Below are 27,508 nucleotides of genomic sequence, written 5' to 3' on the forward strand. Positions count from 1 at the left end.
AGAACAATCAAGATCTTGCTTGAAAAATTTTATTATAAATTCATCTGGTTCTGTCACAGTCTCAGCATTTAAGCATTCATTCTGAAGCTTAAAAGAAAACCAACACCAATCTACCTATCCTAACCTCAATACCAAATTCCAGCTAACAAAGAGGTCTAAAAACTGTAAAAGTAAAATCCTAATTTACAAAGTGTGAACCTTAATTGTTGGCGGTGATGTTAATAAAATTTATGTACAATTTCAAGATTAGCTACCCAGGAAAAGAACTCCCAATCACCCCATGGAAGTCTAAAGGCCATGAGATAACAACACGTGGGGATATTATATTAGTAATTGTGAAGCACGACCACATAAATCTGAGTTGAACACTGATGAAAAAAGATGTGAAACAACCACCTGTGGAGAAATAATACCTTCTGTGTAAATCATCTCATCTACGTCAATCCTTGAGCAAACAGAAGAAAGGCAAATGGGACAGGAGATGAAATACCTCTGGTACATTTGAACACAACACATATTGACAAACATCACTTCCAGACAGCACGGACTGACACATGTTTCTCTAACAAAGACCACTCTACAAGAATAAAGCAAAGTGACATGGCAGATCAGCATGCTGAGCCACAGCTCAAGGAATTTATTCTCAGCACCACTGTTTGCTCAAGGTTAAACAGCAGAATTAGTCACCAAGGCCCTAGCCTGACAATACAAAGGTTTTGGCAGCAGCTCTAGCTTAAGGATTTCCTGGTCCCCCTTCTCTCTTCCAGCCACTCCTGTTTGCTGCCCCCATGGTTATGCCAACACAACCCTGAATCACACTGTGGTTCCTCACTGCCAGAGGACTACACTTGTTTCTTTCTTTTTTCTTTCTTTCTGTGGGTTTATCTTAATATATATTTTCATCCCCCAAATTAGCTTGCTGGTCTGTTTGAGATTATGCTCATACAAGCAATTGCACCAGCACTGTGGCAGAGACACTGTGTCGCTGCAGAGGAGTGAGCATGGGGCTTGGTGGAGGAGGACTCTGCTCCAGACACCACTACTGTGAGAACCCCCATGAGATGACCCCGAGACACAGGTGCTCTGTGCTTCTCATTTTTAAGGGGTGAGGAAAGCTTGCTGGGATTATTTTAATGCATTTTGGGGCCTTTAAAATTAATAAATAAATAAATAAATGTAGACAATCAAACCTTAGAGGAACTAGCAGGCCACAGTACTTTTAAGAAATCATGAACTAGACTTTAATAATTATAAAATATATCCACTGACATGTACAAACACCTCTCCAGTGCCTCCATACAAAAAAGCAGTGTATTTTAAGAAGCTGGATTTTTATTTTTTTTACTTATTTCAAAACCTTTAAATAATAAACTCAATAGTTTGGATTTTATTTTTCTGACACATTATATGGTTTTGTTTACCCACATCCCAATATGTATTAAATTCCAGGAACTAGCAACTCATGATGTCAAATCTACTTTAACACTTCACTTTATTATTTTCCAGGAAGAACAATGTGAAGCTCAAGACCACATCCAAGATACCAGAAGTCTGAGCAAAATTCTGGAATATTATTTTAAAGCATTCCATTCAGAGAAGGGTCTGTTTCTCATATAGAAACATATTCAAATGTAGCTATCAATTGACAATTTAAAAAAACCAAAACCAACAAACAAAGAAGCAAGTTTGAACAGAGATTCCTCCTCCCCCAAAATGAGGGTTAGCTGCCAAGAATATATGTGGTCCTGTCCAAAGAGATAAGACAAATCCGAACCCATTTACGGGGAGAAAGAACGAACAGACACTCCCACTGATAGAAAGGAATGTGCCAGTGACAAATGCACCCTGCCCAGTGCCAAACCCATCCCTTGGTGACGAATACTTCAGAAACCCCAACAGCTGCCAGCCCTGTCTTCTGTGCCTTCCTCTGAACGACAGATCTCACAAACACAAGACTTGAACAGATTGCTGTTTAAAAAGAAGTACTGGTGCTCTCCCTTTGAGTTTCTGTGCATCAAGGCAGCAGTCACACCTCCAAGATGCCCTTTGAAGGGCCTGGAAGAGCCATACCCTGGCCCAGGAGCTGGAGCAGATCGGCTGACATGGGCAGAAAAGCCCACTCCCCAGCTCCTTGCCGAGCTCCAGGCACTCTAGCCCTACACCGACCAGCTTCACTTACGATTCTGAGGAAGATGGAGGATTTGAAGGACTCCTGCACCCCCGCCGGGTATTGCTGCACAGGAGATGAACGCTGCCTGTCCAACTACAGCGGGCTCATGCTAAATTTCAACCTCTTTGGCCACCTACTCAGCTGCTATTAATATTGCTGTTATCGGATTTCACTGAATTCCCACGTGCTGCTGAGAATAGAAAGGCTCCAGTGGAAGATGTGGTTGCTGCATGGGCACAGAAACATGAGGACATTCCTCCAGCACTTGGATTCTTAGCAAACTGATATTCAACCCCAAGAGCCACAGTTCACTGCTGAGAATGCTGGAAATAAACCAGCTGGGCTACGGTTGCAGAGTTAGAGAACAGCTTTTGGAAACACACCTTTCTAAAGCACATACATTTTCCATAGCAACATGTCCACTGGACCCAATGCCACTCACACCAAAACAGCACACAGAGCCAGGTATAAAATGACAGCAGGAAGCATCCCTCCGTGCCCTCTGGAACCCCAGGCTGACAGCAAGGAGCACCGTGTGCCCTGATGAATGAGCAGCCCTTCTCACCCTGTGCCCCCACCTACTGATGCTGAGGGGTGGAGGAGAAATGCTTAAGAAGGGAAAGGCAGAGAGGGAATAGAGCCAGCCAACACCCTCTGTGGGAACACATCACTACCCATGGCTTCTGTGCCTGCCTTCTCACACTGCCTCTTGAGCATGGTGCTTCCTTGCTGATCTCACCCATTATGCCTCCACACCATTCTGAAATCCCTTATCAAAACAAAAACAGGCACTTCTAGAAAAGTGCATCAACCCCGGCAAGTCACCAGATGATAACATTATCCATTTCCTCATGCTCTTTTCCGACCCCTCCCTGGGTGGTCCATCTCTGCCAACTTCCTCATATTCCAGTCTAATCTAGAGGTTCTCCCAAAAAGAAAACTAGCATCCTGCAGGGAAGAAGGCACACCCATCAAATAAAAAATAAAAATAAATTCCCCAGAGGAGCAAGCAGAAGAGCCTAAACGATAACCTCAGCACTCCTTGGCTCTTGTCTGAGGGCTGAGCAGGGCAAGTGGTATGGAGCACTAACTGCAAGTTGTTGGGAGCACTAACTGCAAGTTGTTGACGTGGCAAAAAGGAGGCTGATAGGATGATGCATCTTCCTGCTCAAATATTAAGCTCTATTAAAGAAAATTAAAGCTGGACTGGGTGATCAGAGGTCCTTTCCAAAATAAACTGCTCTAAGATTTATAATAATTAATGTAGATTTGTTGATTGGTCCTTTATTGTGACTTTTTCTTACTCCATTCCTAACCCTCTCTAAAAATTCATCAGCTTCACTAATTTCAGGCAATTAAACTGTGTATCTCTTGTACTGTTTTGTTTGCTTGGTTTTTCCAGGACAAAACTAGAGCGCTTTCCCAATCTGTATTGGGTACTTTCAATTCCAGATCTAGACTGCCACCCACAAAAAAAAAACTCAGCAGGTATTTTATTTCTGAAATCTAGTGGTCACATACCATACACTTTGGCTAAGAAACATGAGAACATACATTGACTTTTATAAGAAAAGAGGGACTCTATGCACAAAGTATTAGAAGTTGTGCAATTGACTCAGCTCACAGTGTAAGGAATTCTCAAATTACTTTGTTCACACTCAAGCAGGCTTCTTAATTTCAAAGGCGAAATTAATTCCTTCTCAAGAATAAAAAGTAACTTTAATGCACACCCTATTTTAGATAAATTGATAGATAGCTATAATATCAAGTACTTACATACACTATAGGTTTTTATATCTTCCTAAGTTTTGTTATTTAGAATTTGGAACATATGATTTTGCTAAATCTCTCCTTTTATCTTCCTGCTGCCTTTTTTCTTTTTTAAAAACCTGTACATATTTCAGTTGACCTTTGCAAAAGGATTACATTAAATGTTCCCCGGCTTCTACCTTTTTCCTTCCTTGTACCTTAAGAATCAGCATACTTGAGCTCATCCTGTTGATCATCAGGATCATTATCTACATTAATTTCTCTTGCATTTAGTTTTAGAGATTCTTGACCTTCATTCCCCCACACAAATCTAGACCATATTGTATAAATTTTGTAGATTAATTTGAAGAGAAGTCAAGATGGGGAATATAAAGTTTTGCTAACAATCTTTCCAAAACAAATACTTGTATATCTGGGGAGCCTCTGAAAAATAAGTATCAAAATAGGCAATTAAGAGCAATCGTGTAAATTTTTAGAAATATATTCAAAACCACAAAAATGTACAGCTGCTAGCTTGCTCAAAAATAGTTCAAGAGCATTATTAAAAAAAAAGTCTAAAGTATATATTTATATAATATGTATAATTATTTATATTATATGTATAAATATATATCTGCTTCAGCTAAGCTGCAGCAACCATGCCAACTCACAGCATTTTTTTTCAAAACATGACTGAAACTCATTTTCTCTGCTGCCTGATGTTTTTTTGACATTATTAAGTCTTTCCAAAAGCATTGTCCTTTTTACTCTCAACTCTCACACCTAACTGGAATGTTTCAACATCCCCACTTTCCTCACACAGTTACCAGAGGTAATTTTTTAGAATAGCCCTCAATACTGACCATACTAATTCCCACCAAGCTTTGATGAGACAAGTCTGTACCAACTCCAGGTATGGGTAAACAAGTCACTGCAAGGTAAATTCGGGTAAAAAATTTTCCATCCACCAGCTACTCCTAGCAACTGCTTATGTGCACTCTCTTACACTCAACCCCCAGGATTAACACAATTGTTCAATTTGGATAAAACATTCAGAGGTGGTCCCTCAGGAAGAGCTAGGATTTGGCAGCTTATACAACATTTCTTGCTCAGAGAGAGATATTTTTATAACCTCTGTATACAGGAAAGAGGGAAAAACCACCCCAACAACCTCCTCCAATCAATCTCCTCCCGTGATCCATGCCCAGGAAAAGATTCAGTAAATGTAATCCTTTGTTATCCTTGTGTCAAGCAAATGGGTAATGATGCAGAAGTGCCCTGTGTATAAGCAAAACAGTATACCACAGCTTATAAAACTCAAAAGCAAGGTTTACTCAACTCCTCAGGGTATGCAAAAAAAGAGAAAAGCCTCAGAACTCAAGTCTATGCTGCATAGTTTATATCACATATTTGGCAATGAAGATATCCTCTGATAAAGAAAAGGAGATGACTGTCAGTAACTTGTACTGGGTATTGCTGTATTCACACTTGTGCTTACATCCAGTTTCACCAGTCCAAATAGGCATCTGCTTGGCTGCTGCTGTTATAACACATACCCAGAAAACAATTCAGCACTGAGGTGACTCAGAGTTACCAGCAGAAGCTACAGATGCCCTATTCTTGGCCCATAAAAGTAATCCAGGATTCACTCCAGTCATCATCTCCTCAGGAAAGCCAAGACCCATAAATGCCACGTATATGTTGGAGGGATAGTTATATCTTCTGGAGAAGAGGCAGACCCCCTGCATTTTGGGGACACATGGAATTTAGAGCACCTGAGAGTCACTTCACAGATTTCCGATGGCTCGTTTTTTCCTCTAGAGAAATTCCAATGCAGTGCTGTCCAAACTGTTGCACAGGAGGACAGAGAATAGGGGCAGTGTATATGCCAGACCTTTTCATTCTAAACCTTTATTATATCATTAAAAAACAAATGTTTTTTAGTTCTGCAGTTCAAAGGGGAACTGCTAAAAGCACAGCTTTTGGGAAAGAGTCATAGAGCTGGGACATTGAAAAAATTTATTGATAGAGATACAGAGCAAAGATGAAAAAATGGAGGTACAAGGTAAGAGCAGCTTAGTCCCTGATAAAGATTTTGGGAACAAGATAAAGTGACACTGCATTTGTCCTTAAGTAGAAGTAAATGACTACTACATCACTGAATCATTTAGTTTAGTCCCTACACCTGGACTAAAAGCTTTAAAAAACTACTGGGTTTTCTCAGTAATATTCTGGCAAAATATTTCACAAACAAATAAGAAGCACTGAAAAAAAATTATAATGCTTCCCTTCTGGAATTTTGCCGTATTTTCTCTATGTTTCTTTGTGTTACCCTAGCAACACAGAGCACAACATCATCACTCACCACACACAGCAAGCACTAGAGTATGAAATACAGACTGAATCTGACTTCTCTCTATTAAAGTCTATTAGAGTCCATTCTCTATTAACTTAAGACGATCAAATACATCCAAAAGGAATGAAATATGCAGAAACAACTGAATTTTATTATTTCCCATGTTTTCTTGATCTGCCTGCATTTGTGAAAACATATTTAGATCCAGGAAAGAGCTCCTCAATTAATGCAAAATCAGATCTTAATCTATGCAAGGTTAACAGAAAAAAATACTGAAAGAGGATGTATTCCCTTGAACTAGCTCTCCCAGAAGACATGGAGTGAACCCAAATTTAAACCAAAAACAAGAAACAAAAATCAAGTAGAATTCACCAAGTGTAGTACACTTAAGGAAAAAGATGACCTTTTCTTTTAGGGAACTGACAAGATCTAATACAGTTATATATTATTTTCCACATTTTCTGCAAGTCTCACATCCTTAGCTCTTGAAACATCCACAATTAAGGGAGCTCCTTAAGGATTTAGCTACTCTGATTCAGGTTTCCTATGGCTTCAGATTTATTTCTATAACATTTGTTATAAAATCAATAATACTGGATAAATATTACCTTTTCCAATTCACTTTCATTGGGTGAAAAACAATTTTTCCACCCCAAAAGAAAATAGTGCTTTGAGGCTACTTGGAGCAGCCAAGTCAGGGTATTTTTAAACATTTGCTCAAAACATTAAAGTTTTTGGGGCCAGGTTTTCTGGCCAAGTTTTTAATGTTGGAAAAATGAATGCTTCTTTACTGTAAAGTGAGAGAATGGGTAAAAGTCCAAATACTTGCTTTGCCAGAATGTTAGAAAACTTGTGTGGGAGGCAAAAAAAAAAAGGGGGTGGGGGGAGGAGAAGAGTTAAGCTAGTCTGACCATACAGCTCTGAAGCTGGAGTGTTTACATTCATTCTGACCATCCCAACAACTGAAACCAAATGTGCTATTAGTCACATAGGAGTTTCTGTTGTAAAATTAGTGGAGTCTGAGAATAAAAACTTGCAGAAAAATAATGATATGGGAAAACAATCCTAGCCAGGGAACTATAGATGATCTCACACTGCTCTTTCACCAGTACTCATGAAGTATGTAATTTGTATCACAAAACTGATGACTGAGGGAAAAAAAGGCTTAATACACCAATTAAGACATCACCAAAATGCTCCAAAAAGCTATTACAACTAAGTCTGCTGGTAGGGAAGGAGTGGAACAAAATGATCAGATTCTGCTCCAAGTGAGGCCATGGCAATACTCCCAACATCTTTAACGAGTGCATGAGTAAATGCTAAATTAGGAATCTTCCTTCTCACGAGAAAGAAGATACTACATGCATCAAGTCTTGGAAATTACAGTTAGCCATCTGCAGAATTTCACCAACTGCCCAGCCAGATGAAGAACTGGAGAAGTGGGCTCCTTAAAGCACACATGGTGGTTGTAAGCTATCCTTCCCAGAAGTCAATCAAACCATAGAGCCAAAATAACACAAAAGCAAGCCTCAGGCTCTTGACGGGGTTATTCTTTGTCCAACAGCCCTCATAATTTCTACACAAAAAACAGGCACTTTTTTTCACCAAGGGAAGATTAACAAAAACCTTAAGACTCTCATCTAGGAATTCTCAAGTAAAGGTGTCTCAAAACCTCTGTGAAGCACAATCATTATTGCATTTAATCGTTGGAAAGATTATCAGACTAATGGTTAAACTGAAAAGTATGTCAATAGCATCAGTTTACTACAAACTGCAGCTTCCCATGGGACAGTATGCATGCTGAATTAGCAACTGCTACATCCAGACCTGTTACCTTGGAATTGTCTGTGGAAGTATCCGTTTTGATCTCAAGTGTCTGGCCCTATTTTACCCAGAAATCAACAACAGCAACACTGCTGTTACTATATTCATAGTTTTACAATTCAGTGAAAAGCCAAGACTTTGCCATCACCCTGCAATTAGGACTGACAACCTAGACAGGATGAAAAATTAAAAGGCAGTTCAATAAAATTAATGGGATGTTTCTCCTCTAGATTATACTTAATTCTACCTGAAACAAATTACAATTGCAGAAGAATCACACAAAAAGTCATCTCAGCAGTCTCATCACCAAGGTGTACCTTGCAACTGTGAGACTCAGAATAATTACCAAGATGTCCCCTCCTTCTTTTCACCTCCAGGCTAACAGAGCTACAAGAAGAAATTAACTCAGTGTGGTGGAGGGATACCCAGTAGTATCCTCCAATGAGGAGAGGATACATCAATCTCTGCTGATGGCTTAGGAATAGGTTGCCAAATCGCAGCAAAACCCAGCAATTCCTTGACAGCAAGGTAACCACTCGAAAGTACAGGACAAAGGAGCAGGATGAACATACCTTCACCCTTTGACCCGCAGATAGCACACATGGATGATAAGCTTGAGCATTATCATCAGGTTTGTTTGCCAGACAGCAAACTGTTGACCATACAACACTAGAAGTATTTTGTAATAGGCTACCACTTTCTTACTGCATAAAGTTAGACAGGTGGAAAAGGTAATGAAAAAATAGCTGGAATGCTCTTAATGTACTATCTTCTCTCTATTTAAGTGTAGATGCAGTTAGTGGTCCACTTAATCTGCTACCGCAATATATTTAATAACTAAATTTAATAGAAGTCCCTTTCGCAGACTTTTTTTTTAGCAAGTGAAGATACAAAGACATACAACAGTCTTCATCATCAAGGAAATGCATTTATGGCAGAGTAGGATAGTACACAAGTTTCTTAAGATACTAAAAAATAGCTCATACTGCCATGTAAGTTATGCAAGCATCATCTTTAGTAACGGAAATCAGTACTATCAAAAGCTGTTCACAATATAACAAATCAGCCTGTTATAACAAATCTAAATCTGCTGGATGCTGATTTATTGAGAGATGTCAATTCAGAACCGCTCCAATAGTCAGATATTTACTGCTCAAAGAGAAGATAAATATGAAGCCTTCTGCCACACTGCATTTAAAGCTCTTCCCTTAGAAAACATCACATTGAATACACATAAAAATATGTGCCCCAAGTTTTTTTCAGGTAGGAAAGAATCTGTGGAAGCTTTTGCTAGGGAAAGAAATACTAAACTGTTGCATGAACTCCAGACAGAATGTCAAACATGTAATTACTTGAAATATTATTAGAAGTTCACATAATTATTACTTAAGGCCCTGAGGGAAAAACCCTGACACAGGATAGGTACACAGGTGAGTACACTTGAACATTTTTTTGCATAATAAAGTTACCAAAAAAACCTGTGCAATCCTTCAAAAAGGAAAGCCACGAGGAAAAGAATAATAAATTGAAAACACAGGGAGATCATTATTTGCAAAGAGAAAAAAAACATACTCTCATCTAAAATGCACTCCCAAATTTCTTCTCCTTTAAAGCAGTGGCATTAAAATTGATGAATGCTGATAGCATAGAACTCAACAGATTAGATGTGAAGTAAACAGGCCATTTAAAATACATAAATGCACATTTAAATTAAGTCTATGCTGATTTTCAATTTGTAAAATCTCATACACACTTATTTTGAGTGTCATACCAATTCCTCTCAAAAATAAGTTCACTAACATATTCATGATTACAGAGCAACTTACGGAAATAAAAATTGTTTTTAAATTCTACTTCCTTCACAAAGGCTTTTATTTTTGCTAATTTTAGCTTACATAGAGGGTCCTGTGTTTCATGGGTACAACCAAAGCTTGCCAAATTTCTTTCACAAGTTGAAGACTGGCCAGTGAGCATCATCAGCGATAACAGAGATTTAGTTAAAACAAAAAAGTAGTTCCCTTTGAAAAATTAAGCATATAATTATCCAATGAACACCATATCACAGTATTTACTCTCTTAGGTAATTATTAATTTTGTTGCATGCACAAAGATTAGAATGGATTGAAACTTGCTCTATTTAACAAGACAACTTTTTCTGCCCTCTCGCTTCTAAGAGCTTTAAGTTGACCATACCCAGTTTGTCTCATACTCTTCTCTTTGTTCCTGTATCTTGCCGTGTTGACTACCACTTAAAAAAGAGTCACACACTTTCAAATTCAGGCCATAAGCTAATCTCTGCTGTGTCCTCTATGACTAGGGAAAGTACAAGGCCATGTTTTCTAAGAACTACCCACTAATTATTTTTTTGTACATAAGGACTGGGGCATTACACACTTAATAAGCAAATGCATGGAAACCTGTACAGCTACCTTTTGTAATACCATTAAAGACTAACCTTTCATAACTGTGATCTGCTGTCTACTTCAAAGCATGCACTCTTTGAAGCTGACCTGGTGTTGCTGTTTGTTTTGTGAGTTGCCTGGCAGAGACATCTGAGCAATAGAGAATGAAAACAGCGGGAAAATATCTTTACCGGGTATCCCAAATTAGCTGAACAGTTACAGAAGGCTATTCCTAATAACAGCAGTGGTGGCATACAGGCTACCTACAAACAAGAAGGAACTAGAAACCAAGCAGATGCTATATCCTTTTCATTTACAGTAAAAGCAGATTATGGAGTTTTTTGCAGGTAAAGTAAAAACAATAAATTAAAAAAAAATCTCAATGTACTTGTTCTGAAACTGAAGGGAGTCTTCATAATTTAAAATTGCATTAACTAAAGTCACATTACCAAGAGTTGAAGTAACCTGAATTAATTAGCTGCAGTACTCTCTCCTGTGTGAAAGTAGGAAAAAACCGCCACAGTTTAGTAGTTTTCTTCCACTGTGTTCACTGCTGCTTACTTTAGCTTTTAAGGAGGACATTCTCTCCTGTGACTGCAGATGCACAAATAACAGTAACATGTTCCATTGAATGTTGAATGCCAAAACCTACATGCAATTAAGCTTGGCCAAACAGTTTCTAGGAGCTTGAACATATTTGCTTTCCTGACAAAAATTCTGCAAACAAAAGCTCCTTCTATAAGTAAAGTACACGTGCCTTTAGTACATGTCCATCAAAAAGATTCCTGCCCTGGGAGATGAAAGCAGGCTCCTCTCTCTCCCCTGTCTGACCGATCAGACAGTAATAAGTCATCTTATGATGTAAATGACGGGAACCACAGAAACACATTCTTGGGCAACAGGTGACAAGAAGAAATTTTGAGTGTTCACTGCTTCTCCATCTCTCCTGACCCGTAATTAAGATAAAATCATAGAAATGTTTAGGTTAGAAAAGACCTTTAAGATCGTTGAGTCTCGCCATTAACACAGCACTTGTAATTTCACCACTAAACCACATCCCTAATTGCCATATCTACAAGTCTCCCAAGCATCTCCAGAGATGGTGACTCTCTACCACTACCCTGGACAGCCTGTTCCAATGCTTCACAAGTGTTTAATTGAAGAAAATTTTCCTAAACCCCAATTCTGAATCACATAACTGGTTGGCCATTTGGCACAATTTGAGGCCATTTCTTCTTGGTCTGTCACTTGTTACTTTGGAGAAGAGGCTGACCCCCACTTGGCTGCACCCTCCTTTCAGGCAGTTGCAGAAAACAATAAGGTCCCCCTGAGCCTCCTTTTCTCCAGGCTAAACACCCCCAGTTCCCTTAGCTGCTACTCACCAGACCCTTCCCCAGCTCCACTGCCCTTCTCTGGAACCTCTCCAACACCTCAATGTCTCTTTTGCAGTGAGAATCCCAGAAATGAACACAGGATTTGAGGTGTGGCCTCAGCAGTGCCAAGTACAGGGGCACAATCCCTGCCCTGGCCCTGATGGCCACACTCTTGCAGATACAGGCCAGGATTCCACTGGCCTTCTTGGCCACCTGAGCACGGACTGGCTCACGTTCAGCTGGCTGTCAACCAGCACCCCCAGGTCCTTTTCCGCTGGGCAGCTTTCCAGCAACTCTTCTCCAAGCTTTGAATGTTGAGACCCAAGAGCAGGACCTGGCACTTCACCTTGTTGAACCTCATCCAACTGGCCTCAGCTCATCCATCCAGCCTGTCCAGAGCCCTCTGTAGAGCCTTTCTACCCTCCTCAGATTGGTGTCATCTGCAAACTGATTCAGGGTGCAACTTCTCCCCTTTGTCTGCCCTTTCACTGCGGTGCTCCATCATGTAAACACACTTTCTGAGAAAAACCAAGTACCCGTCCTTCATTCCAGCTTTTCTCCTGATAAAACTCACAACTGTCCATTAAAGGAAGGAATTTTAACAAGCAGTTTGAGCCCACACCTGACACAGAACAAGCATAGGGCACCTGCCTTAGCCCTCCTGTGCTGGCAGCCTCCTGCACACTGAGAGCAGCTGCTGGGCCACCCATTGCTCACACGGCACCCAAGCAAGCAAAACTCCAACACTCAGACTGGTGTTGTTTGGTGCCACCACTCCCTGGATTTGTTGATTTAAATCTTATCCTAGCAATGAAAAAAACAGTATTGAACAGAAAATAGAAGTAATTTACAAATGCAGTCATGTAATTTAGGTCACGATCACAATGCCAGACCCTGATAACTAGGGATTTCTGTATAGGTAATTTATCAAACTAGCTTGTTGAATAAATTCACAAATTATTCATGCAGTATTAGAGAAAACAGAATTAGACTACAGACTTTGCTTACAGCTCTAAGAGGAACATGCTTCAGAAAGACAAAATGTTGTTTATAAAAAGAAAATTATCCTTTTGCAAGAGATTTTGTTCCTCTTGAAAGAATAAAAATATCACAATGAAATGGCAAATATTACTAAACCACCATCAGTAAGTGACTTTCATATGATTTCTCAATAGCAGCCAACATTTGATACCAGAGGCAAGCTCAGATTTCAAAGAATAAAATGTTCTGCACACACAGAGAGAGGGTTTTGCAGGACAAGCAGAGCATCATTACCAATGCATCTTATTCTGTGCTTATTCAACCTGTGTGGGTGTGCCTTCTACATAACCATCTGATGTGTGATTTTATAGTTACAATTTCCATGCCAAAATCAGTAACAAAACCTCTTAAATTAACTGATCTTTTGAGAGCAAAAGTAGCTTTTAAGTAACGATGCTGAATATAGCATAGGCAAATACATGTACCAGCTTATTTCAACGGACTTTCAGCCATTCTTATTCATTATTCCTCTGAAGCTTTTCATGAGAATTCCAATGGCTTAATGAAAAACTCTCACATGTTAAATTGCTAATAATTAATGATAACATTTTTTTCCCTGTGATTTCACCACCTGGTCACATAGAGAAATAGTCAGATACTGGTCTGGATTAAGACGCCTGCCATGATTTTATTTATCTTTTCAGATAGCTCTACATACAGTGTTCCACATTTGCTAAAGCAATGGCAGATTGCTTGATTGATTTATCAAATCAAATTAATTGCTTCCATATGAATTGTGTTTGATTTTTTCCTTAGTTTTGCTTCTTGGAGTTTTCCATAGAGCTACAGAAGTTAAAAACAGCTTTTACTGTATGCAGCCTTTCCAAAACCACACACAGGAACAACCACATGGGGCCAGATCAAAAAACTGTATCTAGCCCAGGATCTCATCCTCCCATGTAATCCCAAGTGGTTGCCTAAGGAAGAGCGAAAAAAAGACAGGAAAAACTCTTCTCCCTTGTGGACTCTCCTAACTAGATGTGGTTTCCACACATTAAGTAACTCTTAAAATATTTCCCTTCTTTAAACTTCTCTACTATCCAAGTAAACTTTGATCATCTGCATCATCTGCTGGCAATGAAGCCTGCTGCCCCCTTCATTGATTATTCATATAACATGGCATGCAGTGAATCACTTGACCACACCCTCTGCTAGGGGTGTTTTTTTGTTTATTTGTTTATTTTAAGCTTGCAACTTTGTCCAGCTCTCCCCTTCATCCATCACCTCTCATTCAGGACTCTCAGTGTGCTTATACCAAGCCTGCAGGGGAAGTTTTTCCTACTTTTAGTCAGAGAGATGCCATGAGGGTGAAGATACTCCAATTCTGCTTTTGGGGAAATTTGGGCAAGTGAGAAAGTGAGAAAAGGGAAAATGATCCAAGTCCAAAACTCCATATGGTATTACAACACCAGCAAATGCCAGATTAACCACAGCAGCACAGTACAGCGCAATTATTTTTCCTATTCCTAATACTTGTTTCTGGAGTAAGGTTGGGTCCTTTTCTTTTTTTGCTTGGTTGGTTGTACCTTTGTTTGTCTGTGGGTTTTTTTGACTGGCACTGAACACTGCCTTCACAAACATTCTGACCCCTTTATCTCAGGCCTGAGCAGTATTAGCTATTCCAGAACTCATCATTTCATACACAAAACTAAAATTGTTTTGATTTTCTTGTGCTCATCAAAGCAACCCAAATTTCCTTCTATGTTACACATAAAAAGAGCAGTTTCTGGAAAAAAAAAAAAAAACCTGAAAACTACTACTAAAAGCTGTTTATAAGAGTAGTTAACACTGGTATATTTGGACAGATTAGGATTAGTTTGTGGAATTGTACAGTAATTCTCTAACTGCACAGATCCATGTTGAAAATACATCACAGCTTCAAGTCAAACCACACATAAATAAACTGTACCTTCTGTTAGCTCAGGCATTTTTAGTCAGTGTTTTACCAAGTACATCCCTCACCCCCAAAAATTATCACAGCTGAGGGCATCTTACAACATCAGGTCACAGAGTTAAAAAGAATACATTACTGCATCATAAATCTGACAAGCGTATTTCAGTGGTTATTCACAGGGAACAAGTGGCTCTCTGTAATTTAATAGCCTTTGCAAGAGCAGAAGTATTTTGAACTTGGACTCCCTTTCCCCGCCCCAGCTAAATATTTTATCGTATAACGCATTGGAATCCACGTCAGTTGATGCATATCTGTACATACGGGGTTCAAAGGTGTGTGCGTGTTTACATTTGCAGGACGTTTTTTCTGGAAGGGAAAGGAAAGAGGAAATATCATCAGCATTAGTCAACTTTCTTACTCTAGTCCCCGAAACCAGCTGCAGCAGCTTTCAATATTTTGCTTTCTGAGTCAGGTTCTGATACCACGCTCCCTCCGCAGGCAGACGGAATCATAGGGAGGGGATACATACGCTGGAGGGCAGGGCTGGAGGGAGGACTGGCTCTGCAGGAACCTCATATGACATTCAATAGGCACAAAGTCCAGGTCCTGCCCTCTGGATGGACCTAAGCAGAGTGGGGTGGGGAGCTGGGCCTGGTGGTCCTGCAGGGCCGAACCTCTGCCAGCAGCCAATTCTGGCAACACTGGCCAGCAGCATGCAGGGCTGAATGAAATGGTGCATGGGTGTGAGAAATGGAGCATGGCCAGAAGGCTGACAGACCTCATCATTCCCCCTTTCCTCAGCACTTATTATGCCACCTCCATAATGCTGCTGCCTCCAGCTTAGTGTCTCACAGTACAGGAAAGACTGATAAACTGGAGCAAATTGAGTGGAGATCACCAGGATGTTCATAGCTGGAGATCCTGAGCTTGATCATTCATCTTATTCAGCCTGGAGATCAGTTCTCTAGTTGGGTTTTCTTTTGTTTTTGTTGTTGGGGCTTTTTTCCTTTTGTTTCTTAAAGGCAACAGATCTGTATCATTTAAAAGAAACATGCCTTTGTGTGGTTAAGTTTGGCCGCTATCTAGGGCTCTCTATTTCCAACCCTCCGCCCCTTCTTATCATCTAACCATGTGGTGAGACATTATTTTGTTTAATTGGTTTCAGTGACGACATGAAAACAACCCTGCAACCCTCTGGAAATGCAGTTTATAAGTATATTTGAAATTGTCATTTCATTGCCAATTCCATTCTGTAACATTCACAGCAAAAAAAAAGAAAAAAAGCATTAATGTCACTTTAAAGGACACAATAAGCGCTCCAACTAAGCAGTAATAATAATTAGAACAGAAATCTCTGAAAGCTCAGGGAAAAAAATGGTCAAAAGTAGGGTTTTGCATGAAGTATGATAAAAAACTGTCAATACATTGTTCAGCTTTACTTTCTCTATTTACAGAGTATGGTTAACTGGCAAACTCCCGTATCCATGGAAAACTGCAAGAAGTCAGCTTCCCCCACTATTTAAATATAGAAGCTCTTCCTGTTGAGTTGTCTGCAGAAAAACTAACTGAACTTCAGCAATTTACCAGTAAAATACAATTTAGAATAATACAATAGTGAACCTGCATACATGTTTCTTTGTAATTGATGTTAACTAACACAAGCTTATTATTTTTCTAAGTCATTCAATTTCCAACATCAGACACAAGCACCTTTTTGTATGGAGGAAAAAAGAGCCACCACCAAAAAATGTAGGCTCTTTACCTTCTTTTGTAAGGTACTCACTGCTACTCATCAAAAATCCTGTCTTCCCTCATATGCATTGTTTTATAAACTGCATTTAATCCTGAGAAGCTAAGGGATTAAAATGAATACAGGTATTTAAGATTTAGATGGATTCCCATGGGAATCCGAAAATGCTAGAGACACTTCTGTTAACACAAACATTGAAAAAGCATTATAAAAGCATTCACTAGTAATGGTTTTGTAGCCCCTCCCCACCCCCCCAAAGTTATGTCAGATATTATTGAAATGTAACTGGATCAAAAATGAGGACTTTGAACAAACCAACAAAATTCAGCAAAAAGCTACTGCAATCTTCTTCAGCAAATCATTCACCTCTGTAGCAGAGCTACCTGAATTCCAGTGTAAGCCTATGGCTCTGTGTCACTAGAGATACCTGAATTGCCTTCGATACAATTAACACATGCTAAATGTAGTGTTATTCTAAATTGTTCAAACTCTTACACATGTAGTTACAGGTACAGAACTCCAGAGTTCTTCATTCTTACGGCATAATAATCTTCACAAAACAGGTAAAAGCAAACTCTATCAAAAGTATAATCTCATAAAGGAAGTGTAAATTATTAACTGTTAAATTACTCAACAGCAAAAAATATCTTCATCAAATATTATTCATAATTACCAGAAAATAAAGCAGACAGATAAAACAGCACTACACCCAACACTTTATAGACTTTACAATGAAGAATTGGAGGTAAATTTCTAGCAGGTATGGTCCAAAGTCTGGAACGTATTTTATTACCTACAACATTTTTACTGGAATGATTTACACTTAGCACAGATCAGTGGCATGAGGGTGAATATTTTACACTCAAGCACATCAGTTTCACAACAATGAAGAAAATAAATTTTTTCTTTATCTCTGCATGATTGTCCTAAGTACTAAAAAAAGTTAAAAATGTGAAATGAGTGATCTTGAAATTAGTTATATCATTTAAAAAAACCAAATACAGCAATTTCAATACTTAGAACATAGCTATACCGAGGAAGCAAATGCATTTCTTTGACAATATCTGTAGCAAAAAGAGAATTTACACACTTACAAACTTGTAGAAACATTTCTAGAGTCAATCAGAAGTGAGGGTGCTGCACTTTTCCATTTCAAGGGAACTGTCACTAGGAAACTTAGTTACCACAATAAAGGTCTATTACAACCATATGTGTAATAAATGTTATTTCCCTGAATATAAATGGAGGAAAAGCCTCATCCATTGCCCTAATTAAGTTTTGGTTAAATGGTTTACATTTCAGTTTTCAAGACCCACAAAAAGCTGTCTCATTTGTTTCACCTTGGTTTAAATTCAAAGATAGTTTCTAAAATTCTGAAGACTTTGGGATGATTGACTCTTCAGTCACTTAGGTATAAGCAAGAGAATTTAAGCAGGTACAAGTTTTGGTCCAATCATTTTCATACTTTGTGCACTGAAGCACTTGGCTTCCATCCAACTCACAACTTTCTATTCTACACAAAATAAAAAGGCAGGAAAGGGTGGTTCCATGTTGTGTGAGTGTTTTGAGTTGGTTGAGTTTTGTTTTTTTTTTAATTTTGAGGCCAAATTAGAAAATAAGTTTTTCAACCCATTAAAATGAATGCTTCTTGGAAAAATCAGCACAGAAAGTTCAGGTTCAGCTGTCTACTCTCTTATCATAAGCATTACATTCTTAAGCAAAAAAAATTGCTAGGTGATATAACAACTGAGCAAATATATTAGATATGGAAGAAGACCACAAATTCAGTATTATCAACAGAAAGCTTTAGCTCTGAACTCTGTCCACAAACAGATCTGCATTCTCTCTCATTTAATTGTTGTTTTTGGGGTTTGTTTGGAGTCTTGGTTGGTTGGTTTTACGTCTGTTTGATTCGGTTTTCCAAGTATCCATTTTCAGGGTATTTGACTCTGTCTTCTTTGAGCAAAATACAACAGCTCTATCTGAAGAACAAAATAGGATACAAGCCAAAAGAGTGTCTCATCATCACACCTCAAGCTTTCAGGTAGCCAGTTTGCCAAACAGTTTAAAGAGTTGAGTGATACTGGTAAAGCAAACCTAAAAAATTCCTCCAAAGACTGAGATGTGGTATTGCTTTTACAATTAAAGCTCTCCAAAAAACAAATTTCCAAGAGCCCTGACAACAGTTTTCCACTCAAAAAGATCATCTTTTTAGGAATTTCTGTGCAAATTGCTTTCTTCACTGGTCTGCCCAACAGTGTTAACATTCATCCCGCAGAACAGAAATTTCACTTTGCCTTTGTTTACCCTGCAAAGAAAGCACCCTGAGCAGGAAATACAAGTGGAATCAGGAAATACAGCATATTCCCCAGGACTAGACAGGAAGAACATTCAAATTGCAAGAAACATCGACTACTATTAAAAAAGAATATTTTGTAATTCGCTATATACTATATAAGGAAATAGTGTACAGCTACTTCCTACCACAAAACCAGTAATTTGCTAAGGGACTAAACCTAGCACTGGGAGAAGTTACATCTGCTCTCAGCCTTCTGCTACTCTTTCAATCTTACTTTTAGGAATCCTGTTAGACCTGCACAGTTAGTGGCTGCATCCAAAAGGCCAAGTAAGGCAATTTCTTCACTGAAAGGAAGCACTGAGAGTATTGCAATTTAAAGTACAGGACGAAGATAGGTACTAGAGAGCACTGTGTTTAGCTTAACTCAATGCTAGAAGTCTTCCCTTCTGCCCTCCCTAAACCCTCTCCCTAAAAGGAGAGGGTTTCTTAATAAGAGACAAGACTTGTGATATGCAAGGTAATGATTCTGTACATATGTTTAAAATACTTAAGGCTGGTATAATAGTTCACTCTTATATAATCAGAACACCCCATGAAATATAACCTGCTCCAAATAGAACAAGTACAGAGTATGTGCTTACAGCCATACCACACAGCATCTATTTAACTTGCTCAGGTTTTATTTTGAAAGCATGTATTCTCTGAACAACTTTTTTGGGTGGCATTTTAAATTCAAAAAGTATTATCTCTGAACTGAAATAGATAGCCTGTCTCAAAAGCTCAGCTGAAATGCAGGAACACAAGGATGAACTTGGCATGTAACAGTTGTTACTTCCCTCCAGTTGGCTTTAGTTATATAGAGCTTTATGTTACAGAAAGCATGGCATTTTAATTTTTCCAGGATAGCTTTTGGTTTAGGAATTCATGAAGAAAGATTATGTTAAAGAAACATTGAATGGATTAAGTCAAAATTTTTTTACCCAAAAATTTGAAATGCCAGGGCCTAAGTCAGAGCTCTGTTATTTCGTCTCATGTATGCACTTAGTCCCACTTCAGCAAAACTTCTCCAACAAGGTTTTCTGTTTGCTTTATAGAATTAACACATTACAAGATTGATAATGAATATGTGGAAAAAGCGCAGGCCAGCAAAAAGATGAAGGCCTTATCCAAATACCAGCTTCTACAAGGTGATATTTCCAGCTATCTTGGGAAAAAATCACAGAATGGTTTGGGTTGCAAAGAGACCTTAAATGGTCTCAATCTAAAATGGTTTGGGTTGCAAGAGACTTCTAGTTCCAATCCTTCTGCTATGGGCAGGGGCACCTTCCACACCAGACCTGATTGCTCCAAAGCCTCATCCAACCTGGCCTCAAACACTTCCAGGGATGGAACATTCACAGCTCCATCTATTCCAGTGCCACACCATCCTCACAGTAAAGAATTTCTTCCCAATATCTAAAACTAAACACAACCTCTTCCAGATCAAAACTCTTACCCCTTGTTGCAAAGATGTCTAAGATAAGACAAGTCCCTCTCCATCTTTCTTTTAGGCCTGTTTAGGGGCTGGAAGGTCTCCTTGGAGCCTTCTCCAGGCTGAACAACCTCAGCTCTCTCAGCTTGTCTTCATACGAGAGCTGCTCCCTGTTCATCTTCGTGGCCCTCCTCCAGAGTCACTCCAGCAAGTCCACATACTTCCTGTGCTGGGTGCTTGAGAGCTGGACACAGTGCTCCAGGTGGGGCCCCAGTTCTTGAGTTTCAAGACATACTCTAAATACAATAATGTACTAATAATATTAATGTGCATATATTATAATATTAATATATATATTATATATATAACATATAATATTAATGGGAGCCAAATATTTTAATTTTGTCTACTATTGAAAAATGAAATTAGTATGGCAAAACTTCAGCATCAGAACTCAGGGCTGTGGTAGCTTAAAAAAAAGTTTGCTATTTAGGATTTTGCAGTGAATTTTCTTTTGTTTTTCTTAGTTTAATATTTTAATCTATTAACCCACCATTTTTTGGATTTAATATTAGAATTTAATTATATTCTTCAACTGGAGAGCTCATTTTACAGAATTATAAATTTTTGCATGTAGAAGAATTAAATTGCTTCAAAGATAAATTTGAATTTGCATTCTCAGTCTGAGTGTTCAGGCTGCCTCCTTTAAAACCAATAATTGAGATCAGCTCCATCAGAACTGACATTTGGTGTCTGCCTATGTGAACCCTCCCTTTTAACTCCATGGTATGATTTTATTAAGAACCATTCCACAGCTGGGAACAACTGGGTGTGTCACCCCTAAAAAGCTGGGTAAGGAAGTGCTTAACATTTTTAAATAGTAACCACGCTGACAACTGAGAGTCACTAAGCTTGTATTACAGACTTACTTTGACAGAACCAAAAAATAATCAAATGAAGTATTAAGACCATCTTGCATAAGTATAAATAAATTGCAAAAACCTTCACTAACTGCTGGGTTTTAAAACAACATCTCCAATTATAAATAATAAAACCCTATGCTGAAAACAAAAATCAAATATACAAAAATAACTGAAGGGGACACAAATGCACTTACACAAATAACTAGCCACTGAACAAGAGGATATGCATATGACTGCCAGACAGGGTATGTGAAGAATAGTCCATCTGGATGATCCTTCTTGGAACACATGACATATTGCTGTACTATACCACTGAGCAATAACTTCTGCAGATTTACAGAAAGACTGAACTATAAATCTCAGACATTAATCCACACTCCCATTTCCACTGGCAGAAAATAAACCATCCATGCCAGGACCGTTTTTCCACACCACCCAACTACTAATCTTGCTGATCTGGCAAAGCATAAAGTTTGCAAGGCTTGGAGCAGCAACCAGTAATTTCAGCCAGCTTTTTTCACACAAACTTCTAAACAATAAAATTTTAAGGAGCTTTTTCTTTGCAAAAAGGATAATCACATAATCACTTGGAACTGAAAGTCTGGGTATGTAAGAGGATTCTTGCTTCTCTTGTCCCAGATTACTTCTAGTAATTATAGAGGTTTCACATCATGCCTCTGCATCATCTCAGTTGCAAGAGAAAAATACAAGAGAAAGTTTTAACCTCCTCACCAGATAGAAAGATTATTTTCTTGGAACAGATTTAATGAAGAATCGAGAGTCTTGACCTTAACTCAGGTGACACAAGAACACTGCACCACATACACAAACAGAGTTTGGTAACTCTGAATGGCTTTGTGGTGGTGTTGATTAGACAGTGCTGTCAGTGAAGGCATGGTCAAAGGCAGCAAACACACTCAGAAATAAAGTACAAGGAGAAAATAACTTTTCCTGTTGGGAAGGGATGACCCAGATGGGACAGGATGGCAGTTTGAGATGCCAACAGCCTGAGGGCATACGAGTTTCCTCAAGGTAAAAAGGAGATACCACACATAACTGCCAGGCAGCAGAGATAGGAGAAGCCTGTGGAACACCACTTCACAGAGCTCATCCTCTTCAAATGGTAGGTGTTTCTCCCAAGGACCTGCCCAGCATCCAGAGGTGTTAGATCAATTGAACAAGTGTGACAGGGACAGAGATGCAACTTCCCAGACAGTGTGAAAGACTGGTTTTGCTGTTACATAAGATGACAACTCTCTTGTCCTCCTTAGCAGCAGAAGCAGACCCACCCTTTTAATGGTACCTTCCTCTGACCAATTTTCAACATCCAAGGCAATACAAGCACCTTGTCACACCTGACAGTACCAGGCATGTGTCCTACCACCACCCTGCTCTCCGCCACCCCAGCCCTGTTAAACTGACTTTTCTAAGCAACAGTTTATTTAATCTATATTGGGTAGATAAAATAACCTGTGCTAACAGTAGTGCAACAACAGAACACAGCAGTCCGCTTGTGGTGTCAAAATACACACTGCTTCAGGCACACATTAATGTTATCCCATACAACATATCACAGCTGCTTTAAGATGTGGGAAATTAGCCTCAGGTGACAGCAGCTAAATGAATTTGCTTAGGAATGTTAGAAATCCAAAAGTCAAATGCAATCTTTTAAATAAGTCAGCAGATGAAAAGTTTTCCTTCTTTGAGACAAGAAATTATTCACTTTTAATTATGAAACTAGAGTTAACAGGATAACACAAAAGCAAGACACTAAATAGTACCCCTTTTCTGAGGCCTGGCATCCTACAAGTTTTGAAGACATTTGTAATTCATCTTGAATATATGAAATTACTTATTTCTATTAAATAATAAAAAAGACATCAGATAAAATTCCTGATCAGACAGCATTTGTCTGCTGACACAAATATAAGTATCTCTGAAAATCCTCTGAAGAATAGCTTGCCCTCTGGGTAATAAAATTATTTCTATAATTAACTTTTCAATGGAGAGAGTTATCTTCGTGTAACTTATTTTCTTCATTTCTTGGAAAAAAATTTCTCTCCCATCCCTCTCCAAACTCCTAAATACATCAAACGTGCTGTCATAGTTAGGACACCACTTTACAGCATGCTCAGATACAGAAGTTTTGAATTACTCTGTAAGCATTTAATACACACTGTGGGACTGTCATATGATATATAACGTGTGGAGAAGCAAACTCATACTGAAACAAATTGCAAGAACATGGTTGGATAGCTGGCAGCTCTTTTGACTCTAACCCAGACCCCCCGCACTGCTGTCCATAAGAAGTACTCAATAGTTAAATCTGCTTTTTTGAAATACACTAATTAAACCATTGCTGAGAAGGTACGATGTAAAACCCCTGTTGCCTCGTGACAGCTTCAAATTCCAGCCTTACTCTCTGCTCACGGAGCCGGGAAGGGAACTGGTGGTGCTGAAAGGACCCAAAAAAGCCTCGGTTACAGACCCACTGGATGAATTTCACGGCTGACCTCACTTGGGTGCTGCGGTTTAACGTCGGGACAAGTTGGACAACATACCCTTGCACAACCGTTTGCTATCTCGACCTCCCCGGGGTTCCAGCTTGTCGCTATTGGCACTGCTGAACACCAGCTCCTGACCGCCTCCAACCCTTCCCAGCCATTCCTTTGGAGCAAATCTCCACCAAAATAACTCTTGCTACAGCTTTGTGGGTAAATTAAGCACAGCAGAGGTTACCAACCCTCCAGCTTTTGGCATGACGTAGGAACCAGCAGAGAGAATACCAGTGTACTGGAAGGGTGCCAAGTCCCTAAACACCAGATTAGTGAGAAATTACGTTTCGGGTATGAGCCAAAGACTGGAAAACACATTGCCATCTCATGTATCAGACCTCAAAACAGTATGAACTTTCATTCTGAAACCAGGCACAAAGCATGTTAACAGGCTACCAGCCGATCCACCTACAAGAGATTTCTTTCTAACTAAAGCAGTTACATGTCATTTCACAGTATTTTTTCCCTATATTTACAGAAGGATTACTGCCTGTTCCTCTTTGATAAAACTGGTAATTTAAGACAGGAATCAATCCTTCCCATTTAACTTGACAGGTTTCCAGCAAAACCCACTAAAGATTTTGGGGGTTTTTTTTGGAGACAATGAATTCATCCTTTTGTCCCAATATAATAAAAACAGTTCATACTGTAACAAATCAAGATGCCCTAAGATGATTTTTGTCAAAATTTATTTATCTTAAAACACCTGTCTGTACAGTAAAGTTTCACCTTAATCTCTCTGAAACTGGTTATAAAATTCTTATTAGGAGACACAGGAGTCTTGAAATATGAAAATCTACTAAATATATTTCAGAACCAAGCCACTGATATTTCACAGGAAAACTCCCACCTCCATAAACATGCCAATTACCCTTTGTGCAATTCAGTACTTAGTTTCTACTCACACACAAACACATGCCCCTTGACAGGGGATGTGACACTCAGAGACAAACACCTGACTTGGAGTGGCAAGACCAGCAGTCCTTTGGGAACACCATACCTAAGCCTCAAATCCATTAGGATAAGTATCAGAAGTACCACCTCAGCCTTTCAGATTTACATTGGTAATCACAAATCATAAAGAAAAGTTATGCTTTTGATTTATTTAACAATTTTGCTCCAAGTCTAAAATAAGCTGAACAGTTTCCATATCAAATTAAATGTTGTAAATATTCATTGACAATCAGTTTTCTTGTAAGGTATTATTATAATACTTCATTTTTTAAATTACATTTCTGCAGGTCTTATCCACTATCTTTAAAAAGGATTAAACCCTCACCACAGTATTCAGAACTGCTCATACCAGATTAAAAGAATTTTCCATAGGCAAACATTAAAAAAAAAAAAAAAACAGACCGTGAAAGAGCTTAGAGGGAGAAGGGAAAGTAGAAAACAAAACCACAAAACTCACTTGACTGTAACTCGATTGGACAAATCCTGAAGATCTCCTGGGTGAAAAAGCTGAGCTTCTTTCAGTCCAATGTTTTCGCACGCTTTCAGAAAAACATTTATATTATCCTGCAAAGAGAAGTAGAAAGCAGTTGCTCAGTTAAGAGCACTAAGCAGGTTTTGCAAGATGATTAGTGCGAGCCCTTAAATGTCAAAGTCCAGCTCACGTAAATAATACTGGAAAAGCAATCTTCTGGATCATAAACGCTGCTCGTTTCTCATGCACACAGGCAGGCTGGGCTGCGATCTCAGGGACTGAGGGGTATGTTAAAGATTACCTGGCATAAGGCAGCGGTGAGCCAGTAGGCAGCAATCTCCACTTTGATGTCAGCTCTGCTCAGCAAACAAACGCCCTCTTCCTAGCTTTGCACGACAAGCCTCACCTCTTGCCTTTAAAAATAACTCCAGCTACTGACATTCACCACCCAGAAACTCTTGGCAGGGGAGGAAGAAGAGGAGGGACGCTCCGTTTCTATGCTCACAGACTGATGAGGGAATACTGCACCTGGAGTCTGGGTTTGGTTGCTGAGCAAAGCTCCGGAGAGACAGAAACCAAACTGTATTCAGAGCTGCTGCTGCCTCACTTGGGGGGGTTTCTCTGCTTCGAGTTCCGCCCCTTCCCCTTCCGACACCCACACCCCCCCCAACTTCACACTGATCTTAACAAAACATAGGTGCAGCACCCACTCTCTGCACCTGCTGCAGTATGGACTGACCCATGAGAGAAATCTTAAAAAAGAATAAATCTAATGATAAATAGAGAGATTATACAACTTGTGATCTCTTTCCACTTCATAAACAGTGGGCAATAGGCAAGAAATTCCTTCTCGTTAAGGCGGAATACTATCAACAACAAAAGAATGTGCCCTCTTGCGCACTTGCTTCCTTCAGCTGCAAGCTAAAGGAAAAGGTACATGAAGTTACTTAATTCATAAGCTACAGGCAGCCCTGTCATGAAGGGTTTGTAAGTCAAGGTGCTGGGATCAGAATTTCATAGTATAGAGAATATATTGCTGTGCTTTAGCAATTTAATATTCTTTAAACTTTTCTTTTTACACATAATCACTGGATGTAACAGTTTTTCTTTCATTTAAAATTAATTAAAAAAAAAACAATATACAAAGAAAATAACAGCTGCTTCTAATATAGAAAGTAAAACAAACCCAAGAATCCCCACAACCTTCTGTTTTGAAGGTCCCTGGGATTCTAGTATTTCTTATCAGTCTGTAAACATGGCTTAATTCAAGGAAAATATTTGAGCAAGGTATTCCCCATGCCTTCCCCAGGCTGCGGGTTCTGCGTTGCCACATCTGAAAGATCCCAGGTGTCTCGCTCCATGAAGGTTAGCCCCAAGGCCTGATGTGATGCACCATGGAGGGAGCTGCTCTGCTGCAGCAGGGTGCAACAGGATGGCAAATGTGGGGAACACGATGAGAGGCAGATGAGAGGAGGAAGGTGGGAAGGATGGAGGACAGGCAGCCTCACCTCTGCCCAGGCACTGGCCCCTGCAGTGGGTACCCAGGGGACTGCCTGCACATTTGCCCAGGGAAGAGCTTCGTGCTGAGATGCAGCCTTGGAAGGGGCATTTCTTTACCCTTTCCATGCAATGCCTCTTTTTTTCACATGCAATATGGGGAAAGCTGGCTAGATGCATCAGCTTTATTCATATTGGAATGTCACATTAGTACCAAAACAGCAAGGACTTGAAAAGGCATTGTTTCCTCTGCATGGAAGAGGCCATAGGCTACAGTCCCACTGCAAGAAGGGGAACTACTTGCTAAACAACTATCCTGTCAGTGTTCAGGAGACTAGGGAGTCTAAGAAACTAGCAAGTAAGGCACATGAAGAAAGCAGCAGAGCAGAAAGAATGAGTAACTCCAAGGTAATGAACTGACACCAACATCAGTGAAGGCAACGTGGTCTGATCAGTCTGACCAGTCACCATAACAGCTCAGAGTAAACTCCCAAACCAATGGGTTATGTCAACCACAGGGCTGCAAATGAGCACACTGTGCAGGTAAACAAGGAAAAATAGTCAGATTTAGAAAAATAGATGTCGTCTACACTCTGAGAGCAACAAAAACAAAGCAGAGGAGTTGCTCATCAGTGGATGCTTGGCTGCACAACCACCAAACTGCTGGCACTTGAGAGAATTGATTTTGTAGGTGTTTCAGCAATTAAACCTATCAAGCATCAACCTCCTGATAAATATCACTTACAGCCCCTGAGAACATCTCTGCTGACAGGAGTCA

At 39.4% G+C, this 27,508-nt stretch overlaps 1 protein-coding gene across 13 annotated transcripts in view; it reads right to left on the minus strand.

The window, feature by feature from the left end:
* LMO7 (LIM domain 7) overlaps positions 1 to 27,508 on the minus strand; it is a 132,439-nt gene that overhangs the window by 49,828 nt on the left and 55,103 nt on the right. For 11 of the 13 annotated variants that reach the window (XM_058831125.1, XM_058831133.1, XM_058831120.1 and 8 more), the window contains exon 4: positions 25,219 to 25,325. In XM_058831125.1, the coding sequence (XP_058687108.1) occupies positions 25,219 to 25,325 (107 nt within the window). Of the gene's footprint in view, positions 1 to 25,218; positions 25,326 to 25,423; positions 25,449 to 25,534; positions 25,555 to 27,508 lie in introns of those variants that run through there. The other 2 variants (XM_058831185.1, XM_058831176.1) reach the window with 2 other exon arrangements.

The sequence above is a fragment of the Poecile atricapillus genome, chromosome 1 (genome assembly GCF_030490865.1).
Source record: "Poecile atricapillus isolate bPoeAtr1 chromosome 1, bPoeAtr1.hap1, whole genome shotgun sequence".
Taxonomy (NCBI): domain Eukaryota; kingdom Metazoa; phylum Chordata; class Aves; order Passeriformes; family Paridae; genus Poecile; species Poecile atricapillus.